At 43.5% G+C, this 25,009-nt stretch overlaps 1 protein-coding gene across 1 annotated transcript in view; it reads right to left on the bottom strand.

The window, feature by feature from the left end:
- BFSP2 (beaded filament structural protein 2) overlaps positions 1–25,009 on the bottom strand; it is an 85,513-nt gene that overhangs the window by 9,231 nt on the left and 51,273 nt on the right. Inside the window, exons 3-4 of the mRNA XM_049870165.1 lie at positions 22,333–22,489; positions 19,446–19,607 (exon numbers count right to left, since the gene is read on the bottom strand). Of these exons, the coding sequence (XP_049726122.1) occupies positions 19,446–19,607; positions 22,333–22,489 (319 nt within the window). The remainder of the gene's footprint in view (positions 1–19,445; positions 19,608–22,332; positions 22,490–25,009) is intronic.

Raw genomic sequence — 25,009 nt, forward strand, 5'->3', positions numbered from 1 at the left:
CCATAGGGTTTTCTTGGCTGGAATCTTTACGGTCCTTTCTCCTGCAGAGCTGCTGGGTGGGTTTGCGCTCCTAACCTTTTGGTTAGTAGCCGTGTGTTTAACTGTTGCACCACCCAGTACAAAAACTGATAGTGGATTTTGGAAGATAGAGCAAGTCACGCGGAAGTTTTAGGTGTAAACAGAAAAGCAAAGTCAGTGTTTTAGCTTAAAAATTGTTATTTCTAAAAAATACATAAAGAGAACATCCACAGAAATTTTAATGTTACATTTAAGTGGTCTTGTAACTTTTACTGCACCTGGATACACACGTATATATTTCCCGCCTACAGGGCCCATTGGGAAGCATTTACCAGCACAGGTGGGTAAGAGCCAGGGGACGTGTGGAAGCCAAGTCTCACAGAGAGCAAGTTTCAAAGCCCTGGTTGACTGGTCTGGTTTAAAGCTACTGGCCAAAACTGTTATCACAATCCGCTACGTGATTCGTCCCTCCTCTCAACCCAGACAGCGAGTGGCTTATATTCAGTGGAGCAATGAAACCCCAGGTCTTAGTTACATTAGCGAAATGCTGTACCTGAGTGATTTCCAAACAGCCTGGATCACCAACATGGTTTTTCACATATCTGAGAATTAATTCCTATTATGTTATTTAAATTAACCTTTTCTATGTAAGTAAATGCATTTAACATGGAAACTATAGATTAGTTCTCAAATTTTAATATGCATCACCAGCATCTGGGGATCTACATTTGGAGATCATGGATACATTTGGAGATCATGGATAGGGCCCAAGAATCCACATTTCCAACTCCCAGGTGAGGCCTAGGCAAAGTTCTAAATCACTAACAAAAGCAGGAAACCAGTGTCACTCACCATTGATGGAAGATAACTGAAAAATTAATAAATCAATGTTATTAAATAAATTCTAGCAAATGTTTCCTGTCAAGTTGCTGAGTCCTGAGGCCTGCTTTTGCTCTGTTGGAAGGTAAGATTGATAAGTATAAGAGAGGTGTTAAAGACCTACCAGCACCAAATAGAGATCTTCTTCTTATTTAATCAAGAGTGAAAAAGAAAATAGTTTGATCACAGTGAGTTTCCGTGTCTTTTATTATTATCCTGTCCCTTACCTCCTAAAACCATCTTATCCCAAGTGATACACGGCCTTCATTTTGGGATAGTTACACCTTAATCTACCTAAAAGCATTACATATTTTCCTTCTCCAATGGCTTTTCTGAGTTAAGCTGCCTGTCTGCCTGCCTGTTGTCGATTCTGACTCATAGCAAACCTACAGGACAGAGTAGAACTGCCCATAGGGTTTCCAAGAAGCACCTGGCAGATTCGAACTGCTGACCTTTTGGTTAGCAGCCTTAAGGTCTTAACCGCTAAGCCACCAGAGTTTCCCATGCTAGCTATTGTAATATCTCTACTTCTGCTTCCATTTCAGCTTGATGCCTTCAGCTTTCCCCTCACAGACCAAATGGTGTGTTTGTGATAAGCCCTGAGGATAGGAAGATAAGGCTTGTTTTGTTGTTTAGCCTGGTTGCCAGGATATGTAATGTGATTCAAATATGTTGGTCCCCAGGCTTTCGAACCAGTTTGAAATCTTGGCTCCACTGCACAGGACCTGAGCTGTCCGTGTTTATACTCCACCTGTATTTCTGGAGCAGGAAAGCATGTTAACATTTTGAAATATGCTAAAGATCTTCAGATTTTGAAAAAAAAAAATTATGCTTGCATGCTATTTTGCAAGTGAAGGATAGACATAAGATTAAAAAAGCAGAATGATTTTATATAAGTCAGAATTAAGTATTTGAGAGTCTGACTATTGGAGATATACGTGGGGGGGAAAAAAGGGGAGAAAAAGCCATCTCCAAACCCAGGCCACTTTCCTGATTAGCACTGCCGTTCCTAAAAACACCCTCGGATGATGACCTGGAATTGGAAGAAATGCCACTTTGTAACGTGAGGGAAAGAAGTTTCGCGGAAATCAGAGTGTGGAGAGCAATCATACTCCTATGACCTGAGAGATAGTGAGTAGGCTCTTAGCAGGACGTGTATCCAGGATGAGCGCTCAGGGCTTGTAGCGTATATTCTATCTTTCTCTGAGCCGTTGCTGTTGAACAAGTCACCTGCGCTCTCTGGTTTTTGCAACCAGTGACTAACAGGGTTGTAGGAGCATTATTGTGCCTCAGAGTACAGCTAACTATCTTGGCTCATAAGCGCTATTCAGTACTCAACATCACATTTATGTCATTATGTTCACTATCGTGTAAAAAGGGAAAGAAGGGATTCCTTGGGACAAGAAAGGGGATGCAAGGATTCCCAGTCTTGTATCCTAGAACAACCTTAAATCTGATCCCACAGAGTTTTGATTTAAAAAGACCTGATCAGAAGCCTGCTATAGCCTTTAGCCCTTTGACGAAAAGGTCTTCCCAACCTCATATTCCACAAGATGTCACTTTCTCGTTCTTAGGAAAGAAAATGAATAAAGGTCCCTCCGCCCATGTGACCTGCCTAGTTCAGCCTAGTGGTTAAGAGTGTTGGCTTTAGAGGTGGGATGCATGGTTCGAATCCCAGCTCTGCCACTTTCTAACTGTGACCTTGGGCAAGTTACCTAACCTCTTTGTGTCTCAGTTTCCTCCTCTGTAAAATGGATAAAATCACAATACCTATCTCATGTTAGGAAGATTAAATGAGAACACAACATGTCAAGAGCTTAGAAAAGCACCGTAAAAGCACTTGGCAAATGCTCAATAAATGCTTTGTTGGCATTGCTTTCATGGCACATCACATTCTGCCTTGTAGAAGACTGATTTGAGTCTCTCTATCCAGTTCTTAAGGAGCCCTGGTGGCACAGTGGCTAAACACTCAGCTGCTAACCAAAAGGTTGGCGGTTCAAACCCACCGCTGCTCTGTGGGAGAAAAAAGTGGCAATCTGCTTCTGTAAAGATTTACAGCCTTGGGAACCCTATGCAGCAGTTCTGCTCTGTCTTATAGAGTCACTATGAGTTGGAATTGACTTGATGGTAACGGGCTATCCAGTTCTTAGGAGTCTCTGGGTGGCATAAACAGCTAAATGCTCAACTACTAACCAAAAGGTTGGCAGTTCAAACCCACCCAGAGGACTTCAGAAAGAAGGCCTGGTGATCTGTTTCTAAAAGGCCACAGCCTTGAAAACCCTACGGAGCAATTCTGCTCTGTGTACATGGAATTGCCGTGAGTCGGAATCGACTTGACGACAGCTGGTTGCTGTTATCTAGTCCTTGCCCCATACCCCCACCCCAGCCAATCTCTGCATTAGATTGCAGGTACCTTGTGTGCCAGGACAATTCTTACTCACCTCTATATTCCCTGGAAGACCTAACATGGCTTTTTACACCTCAGATACATTCAACACTCAAGGTCTACAACATATGCCAGGCAGGTGCTCGGAAGTGGAGAAGGACGATCTACCAGGAAAGGAATTAAGTCAAATATCCTTTTCATTAGGAGGATTAACTGTCATTATTATACTGATTGTCAGTCACTTAGCAGTCATGCCATGCCTTGTAAATGTTATTTAGCTAAGGATAGCTTTTGACAGGCAGATGCATACCCCTGACTACCTCAGCTAGTTGTAGGGTTTATTTGGGAGAAGGCTGGATGCGATTCAGCCTTGCCCAATGACATGGGTTCTTCTGAGTGAGAATTAAAAAGAAGTGCATGTCTCACTTCATGAAATGTCAACATTGGCAGAATGGCTGGCCTGGCTTGGCTAAGCCAAGTTTCTCTGAATTTACGAAAGGACTGCCTGGCCCTTGTGAAGCTTCTCTCAGATAGGTGTAGGACTATGGCGTAGTGAACTACTTAATATGGCCCTTTTAGCCATGCATAGTATTGTAACTCCCACCCAGTGGGATTGTTGTTGTTAGGTGCCATCGAGTCGGTTCTGACTCATAGCGACCCTATGCACAACAGAACGAAACACTGCCTGGTCCTGCGCCATCCTTACAATCGTTATGCTTGAGCTCATTGTTGCAGCCACTGTGTCAATCCACCTCATCGAGGGTCTTCCTCTTTTCCGCTGACCCTGTACTCTGCCACGCATGATGTCCTTCTCCAGGGACTGATCTCTCCTGACAACATGTCCAAAGTATGTAAGACGCAGCCTCACCATCCTTGCCTCTAAGGAGCATTCTGGCCGCACTTCTTCCGAGACAGATTTGTTCGTTCTTTTGGCAGTCCATGGTATATTCAATATCCTCCACCAACACCACAATTCAAAGGCAACAACTCTTCTTCAGTCTTCCTTATTCATTGTCCAGCTTTCACATGCATATGATGTGATTGAAAACACCATGGCTTGGGTCAGGGGCACCTTAGTCTTCAGGGTGACATCTTTGCTCTTCAACACTTTGAAGAGGTCTTTTGCAGCAGATTTGCCCAATGCAATGTGTCTTTTGATTTCTTGACTGCTGCTTCCATGGCGGTTGATTGTGGATCCAAGTAAAATGAAATCCTTGACAACTTCAATCTTTTGTCCGTTTATCATGATGTTGCTCATTGGTCCAGTTGTGAGGATTTTTGTTTTGTTTATGTGGAGGTGTAATCCATACTGAAGGCTGTGGTCTTTGATCTTCATCAGTAAGTGCTTCAAGTCCTCTTCACTTTCAGCAAGCAAGGTTGTGTCATCTGCATAACGCAGGTTGTAAATGAGTCTTCCTCCAATCCTGATGCCACATTCTTCTTCATATAGTCCGGCTTCTCGTATTATTTGCTCAGCATACAGATTAAATAGGTATGGTGAAAGAATACAACCCTGACGCACTCCTTTCCTGACTTTAAACCAATCATCTGACATCAGCAATGATACCCATGGTCCTCTTCTGAAACTGGCCTGAATTTCTGGCAGTTCCCTGTCGATATACTGCTGCAGCCGTTTTTGAATGATCTTCAGCAAAATTTTGCTTGCGTGTGATATTCATGATACTGTTCTATAATTTCCACATTCGGTTGGATCGGATCTCTTCCAGTCAGTTGGCCAGGAAGCTCTCTTCCATGTTTCTTGGCATAGCTGAGTGAGCACCTCCAGCGCTGCATCTGTTTGTTGAAACATCCCAATTGATATTCCATCAATTCCTGGAGCCTTGTTTTTTGCCAATGCCTTCAGAGCAGCTTGGACTTCTTCCTTCAGTGCCATCGGTTCCTGATCATATGCTACCTCTTGAAATGGCTGAATGTTGACTAATTCTGTATAACGACTCTGTGTATTCCTTCCATCTTCTTTTTATCCTTCCTGCGTCGTTTATGTTTTCCCCATGGAGTCCTTCACTATTGCAACTCGAAGCTTGAATTTTTTCTTCAGTTCTTTCAGCTTGAGAAACACCAAATGTGTTTTCCCTCTTGGTTTTCCATCTCCAGCTCTTTGCGTATGTCATTATAACACTTTACTTTGTCTTCTCGAGAGGTCCTTTGAAATCTTCGGTTCTTTTACTTCATCAATTCTTCCTTTTGCTTTAGCTGCTTGATGCTCAAGAACAAGTTTCAGAGTCTCCTCTGACATCCATCTTGGTCTTTTCTTTCTTTCCTGTCTTTTCAGTGACCTCTTGCTTTCTTCACGGATGATGTCCTTGATGTCATTCCACAACTCGTCTGGTCTTTGGTCCTTAGTGTTCAATGCATCAAATCTATTCTTGAGATGGTCTCTAAATTCAGGTGGGATATACTCAAGGTCATATTTTGGCTCTCGTGGACTTGCTCTGATTTTCTTCAGTTTCAGCTTGAACTTGCATATGAGCAATTGATGGTCTGTTCCACAGTCGGCCCCTGGCCTTGTTCTGACTGATGATATTGAGCTTTTCCATTGTCTCTTTCCACAGATGTAGTCAATTTGATTTCTGTGTGTTCCATCTGGCAAGGTCCATGTGTAAAGTCGCCGTTTATGTTGGTGAAAGAAGGTATTTGCAGTGAAGAAGTCCTTGGTCTTGCAAAATTCTATCATTCCATCTCCGGCCTTGTTTCTATCACCAAGGCCATATTTTCCAACTACTGATCCTTCTTCTTTGTTTCCAACTTTCACATTCCAATCGCCAGTAATTATCAATGCATCTTGATTGCATGTTTGATCAATTTCAGACTGCAGCAGCTGATAAAAATCTTCTATTTCTTCATCTTTGGCCCTAGTGGTTGGTGCGTGAATTTGAATAATAGTCGTATTAACTGGTCTTCCTTGTAGGCGTATGGATATTATCCTATCACTGACAGCGTTGTACATCAGGATACATCTTGAAACGTTCTTTTTGACGATGAAGGCAACACCATTCCTCTTCGAGTTGTCATTCCCAGCATAGACTATATGATTGTCCAATTCAAAATGGCCAATACCAGTCCATTTCAGCTCACTAATGCCTAGGATATTGATGTTTATGTGTTCCACTTCATTTTTGACGATTTCCAATTTTCCTAGAGCCATATGTTGTACATTCCAAGTTCCAATTATTAATGGACTTTTGCAGCTGTTTCTTCTCATTTTGAGTTGTGCCACACCAGCAAATGAAGGTCCTGAAAACTTTGCTCCATCCATGTCATTAACGTCGACTCTACTTTGAGGAGACAGCTCTTCCCCAGTCATCTTTTGAGTGCCTTCCAACCTGGGGGGCTCATCTTCCAGCACTATATTAGACAATGTTCAACTGCTATTCATAAGGTTTTCACTGGCTAATGCTTTTCAGAAGTAGACTGCCGGGCCCTTCTTCCTAGTCTGTCTTAGTCTGGAAGCTCAGCTGAAACCTGTCCTGCATGGGTGACCCTGCTGGTATCTGAATACTGGTGGCATAGCTTCCAGCATCAGAGCAACACACAAGCCCCCACAGTACGACAAACTGACAGACAGGTTGGGGAGTAATTGGGTAGGACTATGCAAATAAGGTTCATGGAACCCCTGTGGGGGTGGGACCATGTAAATAAGGTGACTAGAACCCTAATGAGGGGATTGGTCAGTTTTGTCAACCTGTTACACTTAAAAGAGAACCAATTCCAGAGCAGAGGGAGGAACTCACTATCATCAAGAAAGAAGAGCCGGGAGTGGAGCACATTCTTTGGACCCAGGGCCCCTGCGCTGAGAACCTCCTAGACCCAGGAGACAGAGAGAGAGCTGTAACACTGGAGACAGCATGGTACGGTGAGAAACAGTGGCAGAGAAACAGCGGCAGTAGAGCCAGGAGACTGGTGCAAGATGGAGCGGTAGACTTCCCAGTTCAGAAGCAAGGCAGTTATGGTGGGTGTGCTGACCCATGGAAAGAGACAGCTGAGAACCTTTGGTCAGGAGGCTTCCTGGTAGAGTGGGGTACCTCTGAGCACTTGTTGGCAGAGCTAGGCTTGCTGACCCATGGAGAGAGAGAGTTGAGTGCCTTCAGGCTGGAGGGTTCCTGGCAGGGTGGGGTACTTACGGGTATTTATCAGTGGAGTTAAAGAGCTTTGTAACACTTGCCTGAGCAGGGCAGAGGCCAGGTCCAGGGGCTCAGGGGCTGAGGGAGAGGCCTGCCTGTGGACACAGCTGAAAAGCTGTCCTGACTGAAGAACTGTATCCTGAGTTGTTCCTGATCCTGAATTGTAACCTCTAGCTTTCTTAATAAACCCCATAATTGCAAGTATTGTCTGAGTTCTGTGTGGCCATTGCGATGAATTATCGAACCCAGAGAGTGCCGTGGGAGGGATGGCTGGTGTGAGAATAGGTAAAAAGGTTGGAGGGTGGAGATGTGTTTGACCTCCACTTCATAGGAATCACCCTTGGGCTGTTGATGCAGACGATTGTCCCCACTAGTGAAGTTAACAAGGATCAATTCCCAGCCTCTGTTGAAGCCACCAAAGGAAACACAGAACAGCCAAAGGCTTTGTGGACTTGTTGCCCCCTTGGTCATAAGTAAGCATGCCCTGTTGATACATGCAGAAGATGAGGCTCAGCAGTGAGTCTAATTCTGAAGAGAAAAATATATTTTTCTCCTTAAAGTAATTGTTGCAGAAGTCTAAATTGTAGGATTTTTGTTTGAGTTGACTGAGATTGTCTCCTTCCTAAAAAGACAAGACTCTTCTGCTCTGACTTCTGGGAGACTACCAAGTGTTGCATATGAAATGCGCTAACTTAATTTCTCAGGTATTTGTGTTGTTTCATTTTTGCAAATCTCCTCTTTTAGAAATGGGATCCCCACCCTTTTCATGGGAAAGAGCTAGTATTAAAATATCAGAGATAAGCTTTGAGATCAGGTGGGCAGGGATGCACATTCTTTGAGGCTAGGGACTTTGTGTCTGCAGTACCAAGTGCAGGGCCTAACACCTGATTTTATTTGATAAATGGATTTTGAATGAATGCCTGAGTGGACATTCCTTGATAGAAGGTATAAGGAGGAGACTGCAATGTTAGGTAATCCCTAAATAGTTACTCAGATATTGATGTTCAACCAATTGTGGGTTTGAAAACACACTATAGAAGATGAAGGCCTAGGAGTGCCTTCTAGCGTGTTATATATGTTGCCTTAGGTAGGGTAAAGAACAACCAAAGAATAGGCAGGACCTACCTCAATGAAACAGTCTTCTAAATTTTCCTTTTAAAAACTACTTTGATTCCCCCCTTCACCCCCACACACACTTTGTCCCCTGTCCCACCAGCTGGGATACCTTATTGTGGCATACAACTACAGGAATCAAATACTGGCCTAACTGGCTCTTACAAAAACCCTTCCTTATTGGCTAACGATATTTTTCAAAAGCTGGCTGGAATCACCATAAATCAAATAAAAAGACAAGTGACAAACTTATAGATTTACAACTCAAGTCACAGAGAGAAGACTAATTTCCCTAAGACACAAAGAGCCACTATAGATCAATAAAGGGTACAAACCTTCTAAAAAATAGGCAAAAGATAAGACCTAATAGTACACAAAAAGGGAAATATGGTATGAAATACAACATGTTACAAAGATGTTCTATTTACCTCGTAATATGAAAAAGGCAAAATGAAACTACACTGAAAAACTATGTTTTAACCTATAATATTGGCAAAGATCACAAAGTGTGAGAATTCACATTATTGGTGAGACTGGGGAAATGGGCATTCTCAAATATTTCTAGTGGGGTGAAAATTGTTACGACCATTGCAGAGGGCATTTTAGCAACATTTATCAAAATTACCAATGTGCATAGTTCATGCAAATTCTAGCAATTCCGTGTCTAGGAATTTATCCTACAGATAGATATATTTCCATGTTTGGAAATGGGACGTATACAAAGTTAGTCCTTACAATCTTACTTGTAATAGCAAAAGATGGGAAGCCTCCTAAAGGTTTGTTTATCAGCAGGATACCGGTTAAATAAATCCTGACACATCCATGTAGTAGAAGACGGGTTGGCAACTTTTTATGTATGAAGTCAGATAATATTTTAGACTTTGCAGGCCATACAGTCTCTTGTAACTACTCAACTCTGCTGTGTAGTGCAAACACAACCATAAATAAATGAGCATGTCTGGGTTCCAATAAAACTTTACTTGCAATGGGAAAAAAAAAACAAGGAACAGAACCTCGGATTCCTAAAACAAACAAACAACAACAACAAAAAAAAAACAGACGTACTGGGCTGGCTGAGACTATTGTCCTGAGATACTCTTCAAAGCTTGAAACAAAACTAACTCTTGGAGGTCCCCTTGTAGCTAAAAAACTAGTTGGCTCGAAAAATAATGAATATCACGCATAAGAACTGTGCTCCTTAAAAAAAAAAAAAAAATCACCTATGTGAGACCAAATGGCTAATAACTACTTTAAAACAAAGATGAGAATGTAAGGGGGCAGGTAAACTAGACTAATGGAAATAGAGCAACCAAAATAGAAATGAAAATGTCCACTCATTTTGAAAAATGTAACCAGTATCACTGAACAACTTGTGTAGAAATTGCTGAATGGGAGCCGAAATTAACTGTACAAATCTTCACTGACAACACAGTAAAATATTATTAAAAAAAAAAAAAAAACTATTTGCAAAACCAGGGAGCAGGCCAGATTTGGCATGTAGGCCATAGCCTGTCCCCCGCCACCGCCCCGTGGTATAATCTTGGACACCTGTAAAGCAGTGTTTTCCAAATACTACCATTTGTGTTAAAAGAGAGGGAGAAAATATACACCTGCTTCTCTGTATATGCATTAAATGTCTCTGGATACACGAGAAGAGGATAACATTGACTAAGCCCATGGAAAGGAACTGAGTGGCTGGGACATGAGTTGGATAACACTTTTCATTGTATATCATTTTGTGCATTTTGAATTTTGAACCAAATGAATGCTTAAACAAAATTACATTAAAAAAGAAAAGAAACAACCAGGGACCCTTTTGTAAAGCTCTCTGGGACATACTATGAGAAATACTAGGTGACTCCCCGTTAGTGGCTGCTGTGAGCAAACTAGAATTAAATCATGACTTGTTTTACGGAAGAGCCACCAGCAATTAGAGCCACCTCATCACCACGCAGGCCCCCTTAGATTACAAGATTCTGTCAGGGATTTTGCTCTCTCTATTTTCCTTGAAAGGAATCTCCCAGTTGGCTAACATGGCAATGCCACATCAGGCCATCTTGCATCGTAGAGCCAGTGGCCTCAGTCCGAGAAACAGAAACCCATTTTAATCCATCTCATAATTACTAGACAATATTGGCTCTTCTTGGTAAAAGCAAGAAAAGAAATGGCATAGATAGAGCAGCCTTCATAAAATATTTGTTTTTACAGAGGAAATTATTATTTGTGAATATGGGTGATATGGAGACAGACATATATATTATCTAAGGTCTCTCATATCCTTATGGATAAATCTAGAGCTGTGCTGCCCCAGTATTATAGCCACTAGCCACATGTAGCTATTTAAATATGAATTCATTAAAATTAAATAAAATTTAAAATTCAGTCCTTAGTTGTATCAGCCACATTTCAAGTGCTCAGTAACCACATGTGGTTGCCATATTGGACTTCTGTTCACTTTATAGAACATTTCCATCATCAAAGACAGGTTTGTTGAATGGCGGTGCTCTTGATAATTTCTAATGTCTCTTCCTACTCTAAGGTGATTGACATCCAGAAACCTCACAATTCATTTCAGTCTGTTTACCTCTCTCCATTCTTAATAGTCTCCACAATCCATCATTCTGACCATTATAGCTCAGACAGAGTTCCTGACCACAAATGCCTTAAGACGACCCGAGGCAAATGCAGACCTACTGTCGGAGCTGAAGGCATGGGAGCAGTTGGTTTATTATGGACTTCACAGCCCCTAGGGACTCCCTTTATTGAAAAGAGGCTGAGTTCTCTCTCACCCACCCTCTATCTCTGCCTTTGCTCATAATCGATAAAGCCTTTGTTTATTGCACATATTATCCAGCTGCAGAGGGACAGAGGTAGGAGGCTTCTGGGAATGAGGGTGTGGAGTTAGCCTTGGATAAAGGAGAGTAGAAGGAACATCTCAGGGAGCAGGGTAACAAGGCTGAGAGATGACTTCAGATCAGGCTTAGGGTGAGGGAGCAGAGGCCCCCCAGTGCCCAGACTGAGGACAAGGAAGAGATGACCTGGGGTCCCCAAGAAGGACATCTGCTGAAGAAGAGCTGTCTGCCTGAAAGTGAAGATGAGACAGCAGGAGGTGGGAGAGGGATACAGTTCTAGTTTTCTGCTTCACCACTGGGGACCTGGTATGGTAGATAGAATTCTAAAATAGTTCCCATGACCTCTGCCTGCTGGTGTTAGCCTGTGATTGTTGGTGTTAGCTGCCATTGAGTCAGCCCCCACAAGGCAACCCTGTGCACAACAGAACGAAATGCTGCCTGGTTTTGCACCTTCCCCATGGTTGGTTGAGGATCAGACCATTGTGGTCCACAGAGTTTTCACTGACTGATTTTCATAAGTAGATCTCCAGGCCTTTCTTCCTAGTCTATCTCAGTTGGGAAGCTCAGCTGAAACCTCTTCAGCATCATAGCAATATGCACATCTCCACTGACAGACAGGTGGTGGCTCCCACATGAGGGGCATTGGCCAGGAATCAAACCTGGGTCTACCGCATGGAAGGTGAGAATTCTACCAATGAACCACCAATGTCCCCGTGCCTGTGATTGTTGTTGTTGTTAGGTGCTGTTGAGTCATTTCCAACTCATAGCAACCTCATATGTACAATAGAATGAAACATTGCCTGGTCCTGTGCCATCCTCACAATCTTTGTGTGAGCCCATTGTTGCAACCACTGTGTCAATCCATCTCATTGAGAGTCTTCCTCTTTTTTGCTGATGTTCTTTGATTGTTGTTGTTAGGTGCCGTTGAGTCGGTTCCGACTCACAGCAACCCTATGCACAACAGAACGAAACACTGCCCAGTCCTGTGCCATCCTTACAATTGTTGTGCTTGAGCTCATTGTTGCAGCCACTGTGTCAATCCACCTCGTTGAGGGTCTTCCTCTTTTCCGCTGACCCTGTACTCTGCCAAGCATGATGTCCTTCTCCAGGGACTAATTCTTTGATTAGGTTAAGTTATATTACAAGGGTGAAGGGATTTTTCCCAAATCAATTGATTTTGAGTTGATAAGAAGTGAGAGTATCCTGGGTGGGCCTGACTTAAACAGATTAAAGCCTTAAAAGAGTGACTCTGTCCTGCTGGCCTCGAAGAAGTAAGCAGCCATGCTGTGACCAGTCTGTGGAACTGAGAGTCTCAGTCCTACATCTGCAAGGAACTGAATTCTGCCAATTACCTGGGTAGGTTTGGAAGAGGCCCCTGAGCTCCAGACAAGAACACAGCCCTGGCTGAAACCTTAATTGCAGTCTTGTGAGACCTTGAGCAGAAGACTGTAACTGTAGGCCCCTTACTAAGTAGAAACTATGAGATAATCAATGTTGTTTTAAGCCTCTAAGTTTGTGGCAATTTGTTATGCCGCAGTAGAAAATGAATAATACATCTTAAAATCTTGCAGTCTTGTCGGGGCTCATATCCCATCCATGGACAAATGGGAGTGGGAGGGGCCAATCTTTTGAATCTCAAGTGGCTTGGCTCAGACCTTTTGGAAATTCTTATCCTATAGGGTGGCCCTGGAAACTCTGGTGGCATAGTGGTTAAGAGTTTGGCTGTTAACCAAAAGGTCGGCAATTCGAATCCACCAGGCCCTCTTTGGAAATCCTATGGGGCAGTTCTGCTCTGCCCTGTAGACTCGACCATGAATCAGAAGCGACTCAATGGCCATGGGTTTGGTTTTTTGGTTTTAGGGTGGCCCTGTTTCTAGGAGGTTCACATATTATAAGAAAAAGTGTCAGTTAGAGTAAATATTTGACTATATTCCTCACAGTGTACTAACACTGGCATGAAAGACAATAACTGCCTGATAGTCTCGAAGGTGTTTTTTTACAACCCAGAACATCCTTTTCCTGTCGGTAATAAAGAATCTTTGAAATAGTTGCATTCTGTGAAAGTAAAATTTAGTGGAAATAACCTAGCTGCAGGAAAACTAGAAACTTCCTTCCTTCTCTCCCTGCCTGCCTCTCTCCCTTCCTTTGTTTCTTGCCAGTAGCAGTAAATACATCAGTAAAATGGGAATAATGAAGGTACCTGTGTTCGAGGTTGTTTTAAGAATTGAATGAGCAGAAAGGATGTCTTTCTATTGGAGACCTGGTGTGATGGAATTCTAAGGTGGTCTCCCTGATCTCTGTCCCCTGGCGCTATGCCCACATTTAGGTTACATCATAGGACAAGAGTGAAGGGATTTTACAGCTGTAATTAAGATACCAAATTAGTTGATTTTGAGTTGAGTTGATCAAAAAAGGAGATTATCCTGAGTGGCCAGGTGCTAGCGAGTAAAAGTGCTCTCATTGGGCTGTTTTATTTCTGGGTTTTAGGTCTTTTAACAATAATTAATGGGGTGATTTCAATAAGCCCACAAAGTCTACAAATGTTTTAGGGGATAAGGGCATTGAGAGACCTTAATATGGTCAAGGTCAGGGCACAGCACACACGCGTTCAGCGCTGTGTTTTGTTTGTTAACTCTCACCACCACCCATTGCCATTGAGTAAATTCTGACTCATAGTGACCCTATAGGGCAGGGTCAAACTGCCCCATGCGGTTTTCAAGGTTGTAATCTACAGCCTTCAGTATGGATTACACCTCAACATAAAGAAAACAAAAATCCTCACAACTAGCCCAAAAAACATCATCATGATAAATGGAGAAAAGATTGAAATTGTCAAGATTTCTTTTTACTTGGATCCACAATCAATGCCCATGGAAACAGCAGTCCAGAAATCAAACGAGGTATTGCAATGGGCAAATCTGCTGCAAAAGACCTCTTTAAAATGTTAAAAAGCAAAGATATCACTTTGGGGACTAAGGTGCGCCTGACCCAAGTCATGGTATTTTCAATGGCCTCATATACATGTGAAAGCTGGACAATGAATAAGGAAGACCCAAGAAGAATTGACTCCTTTGAATTATGGTGTTGGCGAAGAACATTGAACACCCCATGAACTGCCAGAAGAATAAACAAATCTGTCTTGGAGGAAGGACAGCCAGAATGCTCCTTAGAACCAAGGATGTTGAGACTTCCTCTCATGTACTTTGGACATGTTATCAAGAGGGAGCAATCCCTGGAGAAGGACACCATGCTTGGTTAAGTAGAGAGTAGGTGAAAAAGAGGAAGACCCTCAACAAGATGGATTGACACAGTGGCTGCAACAATGGGCTCAAACACAACAACGATTGTGAGGATGGCACAGGACCAGGCAGTGTTTTGTTCTATAGTTCATCGGGTTGCTATGAGTAGGAACTGACTCGACGGCACCTAGCAACAATGATTTTACAGAATCAGACTACCACATCTTTCTCTCACAGAGCAGCTGGTGGCTTCGAACCGCCGATCTTTCAGTTAGCAGCCAAGCACTTAACCACTGTGCCACCTGGGCTCCTTTTTGTAAATCTAGAGGATGGACACGTCTTAGCACATGAATCCTACAAAACAGTGTGAATGGCAGCAAGCTGTCAGCATTCCCCATGGTGGCCTTTCAAAGGTCTATTGGTTGCAGGTTGTGGACCATATTCCACGGCTAACCCGATGTCTGCACAGTGGTACGGTGTATTGTCCGAGGGTCCCAAGCATCCGCAAATACACTGAGTCCCACAGTAAACAGACAAGGAAGAGCCAGACTTTAAGACCCTCCAGAAAGTCCCTGGACTAACCTGATACCCCTCCCCCATCACCGAATCCTACGGCTTAGAAGCTCCAAGACCTTGACCCCCAAGGTGAGTGAAGTCCCTACCCCAGTGGCTGCAGAGAATGTGGGGGTCATATTGCCGCTAGCCAGAACCTCTTTATAAGCTCCGAATGATTAAAAAAATAAGAGTTGGGAGAGAAATTGTAGCAGATGCTGACGATGCTCCCCACCTATCCCTCAGATGTTACCCTGCTAGCACCCCGCAGCTTCCCACTCAGCAGCCACACAGCTTTGCCCGAGGCCTTTCTCTAAGGGCCATTCTGCTAGCAGAGGGCAGGGGACCGGTGGGAGGTGGCCACAATACCCTAGCTACCTGGCCTTTCCCACCTCCTGTATTCTATACCATTCCCTAGAGTTCTCCGTGGCCTTGTGCCCCCAGGCCCCCGGTGGTGGCTGGTTTGATGCTGTCGTTGGTCAGCTCACTCTCTATCTCCTTCTCTGCCTCACTTCTCTGTTCCTCTTCTACGGGTGTCCCCCACCCCCAGCTCCCACATAAATCACCTCCATTTCGCTATTTGTCTCAGGATCTGCTTCTGGGGGCACCCAAACTAAGACGTACATTAATCCCTGGGCGGAAAGGCAGTTTAGCTCATGTTTGCATTTTCTTTGCAAGTTTCTGAAAGCAGTGCTTGCTCAGCCATTTCACATTTGTGCTTTGCAGCCAAGAACCCGACAAGAGAAGCTCAGGATGGGCAAATGTCAGCCCCCTAGGGCACAGCTGCAACTGACAAAACTATTTATTGGAGGCATTCTAGCTGTCAGCTCTGATCTCTGTTGATGATCAGAGGCATTCACTCATTCTGCAAATATTTTCGGAGCTCTGCCTCTCTGCAAGAGGCCCAGGAGGCTCCGGCTAAACGGAAACAACCGCTGTTTTCTCTGAGATGCAGCTTTCAGATCATGCTATTAAAACATGAACGGATCTGTTCGGAGTTAATGTTTGAGTTACTGTTGGGCTGGTGAGGATTCTCAAGTGGGTGAGAGGTGAATAATGCCAGTTTTTTTTTGTTTTTGTTTTTGTTTTCTTTTTCATACTATACTAGTTACAGTGGCATCAACTCCGACTCTCGGCGACCCTGACTCACAGAGGCCCCTACTCATGGAAACCCTATGGGTGTCAGAGTAGAACTGTGCTCCACAGGGTTTTCAACGGCTGATTTCTCAGAAGTAGATCACTAGGCCTTTTTTCTGAGGTGTTTTTGGGGAGACTCAAATTTCCTACCTTTTGGTTAGCGCCTGAGTGTGTTAACCATTTGCGCCACCCAAGGACCCCTTTTCATAACATACAGGATTTATTTCCTTTAGCTGTAATAGCTTTGCCCTTTCTCAAGGAAATAATCACTACAATGTAGTGTACCCCACAGGAGTGTTGGGAGAGAAGCAAGGTGGCAAACCACAGGGGCACCAAGATTTAGCTTTGGAAACAAAGCCAGAGAGAAATGAGAGTCCAAGTGGGGTAAAGGTCACTGGGCTGAGAGCCAGGAGAGTTGGACAGTGGTGCTGCCAGTCGCTGTGTGACCTTGGGAAAGCCACTGCCCTCTCTGGGTCTCAGTTGCCTCACCTTTAAATTGAGGGAATAGGATTGGGTGATCTCTTGGGTCCTTAATTGTTATAAATATTCATGAGTCTTAAAAAAGAAGAAATGGAACCAAATCAAATGTATGGTTTCACTTCACCTTACCTCTGTGTTGTTCCAACTCTCGCTAGGCTTGGGTGGGGCTGCATTTTGTTTAGCTACTTAGGCACCTATTTGCCACACACACACAAAATGTTTGTAGTAACCTGGCCCAAAGAATTGAAGGTTTAAAAGAAAAGAAGCTATTGAAAGGGGGTAGTTTATTGGACCGAGGTGGCTTGCATGTTGCTATGATGCTAGAAGCTATGCCACTGGTATTTCAAATACCAACGGGGTCAATCATGATGGACAGGTTTCAGCAGAGCTTCTAGACTAAGAAAGACTAGGAAGAAACATCTGGTGATTTACTTCAAAAAATGAGCCAATGAAAACCTTATGGATCACAACAGAACATTTTTGGATATAGCGCTGAAAGATGAGCCCCCTAGGTTGGAAGGCACTCAAAATATTTAGTGGCTGCAATCATGGACTTGAGCATTCCAACGAACATGAAAATGGTAGGACCAGACGATGTTTCATTCTGTTGTACATGAGGTCATCATGAGTCGGGGCCAACTCAGTGATGACTAACAACAACAGGGGATGGAGAAATGCAAGAGTGAGAGAGATTCTCTGGGCTGGAAAACATTTGAGAGGTCCAGAATTGAAGACCCTGCCGGGAAGGTTCCTATTGGTATTTAGAGGGCAGGGGCGTTGAGGGTAGAAAGAACAGAAAGGGTTGTCGTAGTTTTCTTTTGGTAGCTTTTATAGCTGTCATGGCTCTCAGCCCTGGCTGCATATGACAATCACCCAGACAGCTTTAAAATCACAAAGCCCCTCCCTTCCTTCAGATTTTATTGGTCTGGGTTTGGGCACGGCATTTAAAGACAGCCTCTGACGTAATTCCGCTGTGCAGCCAGAGTTGAAAACCACTAATTGAATCCTAAGGAACCCTGTTGGTGCGGCCCTTAAGTGCTGGGCTGCTAATCAAAAAGGCCAGTGGTTTGAACCCACCAATCGCTCTGTGGGAGAAAGATGTGGCAGTCTGCTTTTGTGAAGATTTACAGCCTTGGAAACCCTGTGGGGCAGCTCTACTTTATCCTGCGGGATCGCTGTGAGTCAGAATCAACTTGACGGCACACAAAAACAACACGTGATTCCTAAGAGTGCAAGAGCGGTTCTCTTGCGTTCTCTTAAACATCTACCTTATTTTCCCCATTTGCTTCATGTTTTCCTTTCTCTTCTGCTCTTTTCCTCCTCTGCCTTAAAACCCCAAAGTCATGAACCCCAACATAGAGAACGGAAGACTAAAACACAACACAAAAAAAACACAAACCCGTTGCCACCGAGTCAATTCTGACTCATAACAACACTATAGGACAGAATAGAACTGCCCCATAAGATTTCCAAGGAGTGGCTGGTAAATTCCAACTGCAGACCTTTTGGCTAGCAGGTGAGCTCTTAACCACAGTGCCAACAAAGCTCTGAAAGGAAAAATAAATACCGTGTATCCTCTTTTGTGGTTAATTCCTTTATAATTCATGAGGTTTAATAAAAGTTGTTTTCCCACCATGAACATAATTAATGCTACTTAAGAAACAATTGAGAAACACTCAAAACGAGAAAGAAAAAAAGGGTCAGATATGTCTGTCATCAAAGACAAGCACTGGTAACACTGTTAGTATTTTAATCTTTCCTTTCCAATCTTGATGCCTAATTTTTGTTTGCATGCTTTACTCCACTGTGTATTCCAGAAGTTGACAAACTATAACCTACAGACCAAATCCAGTCCACCTCCTAGTTTTGTAAATAAAGTTTTATTAGAACACATGCTCATTCATTTACATATTGTTGGTGGCTGTTTTCACACTACAGTAACAGAGTTAAGCAGCTGTGACAGAGACCATCTGTTCCACAAAGCCTAAAATATTTGATATCTGAACCTTTGCAGAAAAAGTTTGTCACCCCCTGGTAAAGGCCATTCTGCACTCTTTTTTTTTTTTCCATTTTACCTTATAGTATGAGCATTGTCCCATGCTACTAAAAGTGCTTTGTACTCATCATTTCTAATCATTGCTTGATATTTTATCACGTGGTTAGGTTGTGGTTTAGTTCATTATTCTCCCGTTATTAAACATTTATGTAGGTTCCCCCCCCCCAATATTTTCACTTTTATAATGCTTCACTGAGTATATTTGGACATAAACTTTATCAGTATTTTCAATTATTTCTTTAAGATAGTGTCCAGATTATTTACTGGTAGATGTGGGCATCTTTAAGGCTGTCAATTCATATCACCAAATTCCTTACTGAAAGATGTTGTACCAGTCTGTGCTCCCCAGTACTACAGGGGAGTCTGCTTCCCCACATAATTGCCAGCACTGAGTATTACCACTGAAAGCATTTTCTGCTTTTAGACAGGTAAGCAAAAACTATTATTGTCGTTTACATTTCTTCTATGCTTAATGAGATTGAACTTATTGCTAAACAGTTGCATTTCCTCTTTTGTGTGTTGTCTGTTTTTCGTCTTTGCTTGACATCCTTCTGCATGGGCAGAGCGAAGGATGCTGGGCCTGCCTCTCACCTTGGCTTGCAGCAAGGCTCCTGCCTCTACCCGGCTCTTTTCGACATCTCTCTCCCAGTAAGTTCTGATGGTCTCAAGGATGTCGTCCAGACCAGTGCCAATGGGAACTTCCACCTGTTCCAGCTCACACCCAGCCAGCTGTTTGTACAGCAGCTTCACATCCTGAAAACAACAATGACACCTCGCATGAGCTCCAGGAGAGCAAGAACGGACCTGGAATTTTAGCCAGTAGAAGCTCAGCTCTGTGGACAATTCATTTTTCATTCTGCCACTGCCAAATGTCGCAAAGTCCCCGACCCTCTTCCAGCCATAGATGCCATATTCTCTTTTTCCCAAGGTGTATTTCTTAGGCTGATCTTCACAAATTCAGGTCAAAGCAAAAATGACAACAAACTAAGCAACAGCAGCAAAATGAATTTAGGCAAAAAGTCAGACTAGGCGGAAAGAGATTTAAAGATAATTTTGGAGCCTCTGAAAGGTTTCGGTTGGAGACGGCTGTCAAACTACTGAGCTAAGAAGACGAGGAAGTGTGCCCATTGTTCCTGGTTAGCTTAAGGTCGGACTCAGGAAGAAACTTCCTGATGTGAGCATTGTTAAGTGGGATTTGAAGGGAGGTTGTAGACTCGACCGACAACACCTTAGAGATTGGTTCAGTGGTATGTGTGAGTTGGCTTAGAATCAGTGTGGTTTTGCAGGGGACTAGGCCACGTAATATCCTGTCACTCTGATGTGACCTAATTTCATTAATGGGTACATGTAAACCACAAGCTGGACCTACCCTCACCGTTATTTTGTTTGTCCTATACATTATTGAAAAAAAAAAACCTGAAATAGAATGCCTTTAGTTAGGGAATGCCCCCTCCAATTCAACACAGGCACCGTTGTCACTCACTATGGCTTTGACACGATGCCTTCCCCATTTATATATTGGTCTGGTCCCCAGAGCCCTTTGTGTTTAGATCCCACTGTTGTTAGCTGCCTTTGAGTTGTCCCTGACTCATGACAACTGCATGTATAATGGGACTGGGCCATTGTGATTGATACTTTTTTTTTTTTTTAACATTAAATCATTTGTTTTTTATACTACTGATAATTTGAATCCTTTTTCCTTTTATAGTTGATGGTTGGTATATATTAATGATAACCTAATCAAGAACAGAAGATACCAGACAGGTCAAGTTTTGATACAAAGGCAAGAGTTTTTATTGACTAAAATTTAATATTTCCTATTGTTTTAGCTCTGTGATAAGTAGATTAGAGAAGTTTTACTTGGGAGATCATAGGACTGTGAATATAAATGTAGCCATTGTTGATGTCACAGCTAAACAATTTTTTAGTAGAAATGATGACATGTGAAATGATAAAATGTAGCAAGCTTGAACTACTTACAAAATCTCTAGGAAGCACTTGTGGATTCATACAATGTCATGTAAACCCTGGCTACCTGCGTCTATTAGGCCTTATTTCACATCTCAAAACCCTTGAATTTGATTTTTTTTTAAATGTACATTATTGAGGAAAATATTTTTTTAAAAGGTGTCTTCAAGTTGATTCCAGGTCATTGCCGCCCATGTGTGTCAGAGTAGAACTCTGATCCATAGGGCTTTCGATGATTGATTTTTTGGAAGTAGAGTGCCAGGCCTTTTTTTGAGACACTTCTGGATGGGCTCAAATATCCCAACTTTTTGTTAGCCACTAAGAGGAATCTTCTAAACCTGAACTTTAAATATCTTCTTGTCTGTTTGCCTGTTTCTTTCCATGCTGCAGAACCTAATACATGTTAAATACATGTTAGCAACTTTTAAATTGGGTATGCACTTACACAGTGCAGTGCAATGGGCTTCTCTTATATATGGCCTTTCTGGTCTTGAGTTTATAATTCTACCAAAATGATTGGCTAGGTCACAATTTTGCAAGGGATTGGCCAGTATACTGTACAAATAGCACGTGTAAAACCATCAAATAGGATTAAGTGACCTTGTGGGAACTGGTCGATTACTATACAAATTGAGTGATCGTGGTCTACCGAGGCGATTGGTTAGTTTGTGGTCTGGCTGGGAGGGCCATGCCTTGAAATTGAATATAAAGGCCAATCCCACAAAGGTTCAGGGGGACCTCACTACCATCAGGAAGAGCCTGGAGTGGAGCACCTCCTTTGGTCCCAGGGTCCGTGCACTGAGAACCTCCTACACCCAGGGGAGAGAGAGCTGTAACACTGAAGATGGTATGAGGTGAGAGAGACACAGTGGCAACCACGGCAGAGCTCAGCAGCAAAGAAATGACAGCAGCAGCAGGAGTGGTGAGAACCACAGGACTGGCAGACGGCTGCAGTGGTCTTGCTGACCCACAGAGTGAGAGAGTTGAGCACCTTCGGGCAGGAAGCTTGCTGGTGGATGAGGTCTCCTCTCAGCTGAGCTGAAGAGTTGTAACACTTGCCTGAACAGGGCAGAGACCTGGAGAAGGCCTGCAGCCTGGCATGGCCAGGAGAAAGGTCTGCCTGCAGGTGACCTATAGGGTTTTATTGACTGATTTTTTGAAGTAGATTGCCAGGCCTTTCTTTCTAGTGTCTCAGTCTGGAAGCGCCGCTGAAACCTGTTCAGCATCATAGCGACAGGCAAGCCTCTATTGACAAACGGGTGGTGGTCGCACTGAGGTGCACTGGCTGGCAACTGAATCCAGGTCGTCTGCATGGAAAGTGAAACTTCTACCACTGAACAACCACTGCCCTGAACCTAAGCCACTACGAGGATTAAAATATTCTACCTCCCCTTTCCTTGCAGGTCTGGGCAAGCAGTGTGGAGAGGCCAAGGTGAGCTACCACAGGTTCTGAAGCAAGCACAGACCTCTGGCCATGCGACAACCCAGCATCGCCCCAGCCCTCACCTACCTCTTCATAGTTCCTTGAAAGAAAGCCAAGTTCTTCTTTAAGGCTTTCTATTTGACTCTCCAGATCCATTTTTGTCAAATTAGCTTCATCAATGACTTTATACAGACAGTTAATTTCCTCTTCCGCTGCCTTTCGAAATGGCTGCTCATTTTCATATCTGCAGGTAAAGGAACTTTATCAGCATCGTTGGGTAACCCGCAAAGGAAAGAAAAATCAGGTTATAAATGTTGCCAATGACCCAATTATGTGATAGTTAGTGAATACTAAAAGATATCACCATTCCAACAGTTTTGAGGGCACTGTTAGTGTAATTCTCACTCACTGATTTATTAAAATGAAAGCAATAGCAACCAACTTCTGATAACCTGGCTTTATGGGGTGCCTGCCTCGTGGGGCATTTGAAGCATAGAGCTCTAGGGGAACCTTCTCCAGGAGTTCAGATTTAGGCTAGGGGATTCTGGTATGCTCATCACTAACTTTTACCCTTGATTTGTTCTCTTTTCTCCCAAGGATCCTTTAGCAGACTTTACTGAGCATCTGTGAAGTATCAAGTCGCTGTCTCTAACAAGGCCACTTGGAATTCCAGAACAGTGGCTGCAACCCAGATGCCTTCAGGTGTCAAGTGAGAAAGGTGGATGAGGGACCTGGCCGGGGAGTGGTGGGGACTGAAGTACTCAGGAGAGTCCATATTTCACCTAAAGGGGTAGCTGTTGATCAGCTCCTCCCCATTGCTGCTGTGTGGGAAGGGGGTTGGGGCAGGAATGCTAGTTCTTTTCAGCAGAAGTGGGAAAGCTGGATTTGTATGTGAAATATCCAGAGTTTTAAAAATTTGTAATTTGTACAATAACACACTTGCACACAAACAGACATACAAATCTGAAAACTGCTCACTTTGAGTTGTCTTAACCCCAGTTCACAAAATCTCTGGTTTGCACAGCTCTAAAAACTACCCAACCCCTTAGCTAGTTTCTCCCAGTGTCACACCTTTCCTTCCATGGCCGTCCACCCATCTGTACCACTCAGTCAAATTTCACACCTTACCTTTATCCGTCCACAGAGGGGAGAGATCGCGTACCTCTCATACCAGAAAGCATCTCAGTGTCTTAGAATTTTAAGGATTTTTGTTGTTGTTGTTGTTGTCAGCTGCCGTGGGGCTGACCCTCGACTCATGGTGACCCCATGCACATCGGAGCAAGTCACGGGAATGCCCAGCCCTGTGCCATCCCCGTGATCGGCTGTGGGTCGGAACATTGTGACCCACAGGGTTTTCACTGGCTGGTTTTCGGAAGTAGATCACCAGGCCTTTCTTCCTAAGCCACCTTAGTCTGGAAGCTCCACTGAACCTTGTTCTGTATCATAGCAACAATGACACTTCAATGACAGTGGCTGCACATGAGGTGTCTTGACCAGGAATCAAACCCAGGTATCCTGCATGGAAGCAGAGAATTCTACTACTGAACTACCAATGTCCTCATAAAGAACTTTAGAGTCCAGAGTAGTGACTTTGGTGAAGGGTATGACAGTGCACGATACTGGGGAAGCCAGCACAACTTGTACAAGGCAGGGTCATGGAAGCTCCATGGACATATCCAAACTCCCTGAGGGACCGAATTGCTGGGCTGAGGCCCGTGGGGACCATGGTCTCAGAGAACATCTAACTCAATTGGCACAACATAGTTTATAAAAAAATGTTCTGCATTCTACTTTGGTGAGTAGCGTCTGGGGTATTAAAAGCTTGTGAGTGGCCATCTAAGATACTCCACTGGTCTCACCCCTTCGGGTCAAGGGAGAATGAAGAAAACTAAAGACACAAGGGAAAGATTAGTCCAAAGGACAAATGGGCCACAACTACCACAGCCTCCACCAGACTGAGTCTAGTACAACTAGATGGTGCCTGGCTACCACCACTGACTGCTCTGGCAGGGATCACAGTGGAGGGTCCTAGATAGAGCTGGAGAAAAATGTAGAACAAAATTCTAACTCACAAAAAAAGACCAGGCTTATTGGCCTGACAGGGACTGGAGAAACCCCGGGAATATAGCCCCTGGAAATCCTTTTAGCTCAGTAACGAAGTCACTCCTCAGGTTCACCCTTCAGTCAGGGATTGGATGGGCCCATAGAACAGAACGAGACTAAAGGGGAACACCAGCCCAGAGGCAAGGACTAGAAGGCATGAGGGTAGAGGAAAGCTGGAAATAGGGAACCCAAGGTCAAGAAGGGAGAGTGTTGACATGTCGTGGGGTTGGTAACAAATGGCACAAAACAATATGTGTACTGTTTAATGAGAAGGTAGTTTGTTCTGTATACCTTCATCTAAAGTATAACAACCACCACAATAAAAAGAACTTTAGAGTTCAATTATTCAAATGTTAACCCAGTGACAATCCCTTCATGGCATTCCTGATAGGTGATCACGTAGCTTCTGCTTGAAAACCTCCATGAGGGGGAACTCATTACCTGTCAAGGCCACAGTTCCATTTTTGAACAGCTATAATTATTTAAATTTTTTCCTTTTAAAAACTTTAGTCTCCATTCTTCTAAGAGTCTGAGTTCTACTGTCTGGAACACCCAAAGTCAGTCTAATCTTGCCCCCTTTCTGGCAGTCCTACAAATATGGCCCCTATGTTACTCTCTCCCTTTTCTCCCCCTCCCCAACCTTTTCCTTTCCCAGGTTAAA

This window comes from Elephas maximus, chromosome 26 (genome assembly GCF_024166365.1).
Source record: "Elephas maximus indicus isolate mEleMax1 chromosome 26, mEleMax1 primary haplotype, whole genome shotgun sequence".
NCBI lineage: Eukaryota > Metazoa > Chordata > Mammalia > Proboscidea > Elephantidae > Elephas > Elephas maximus.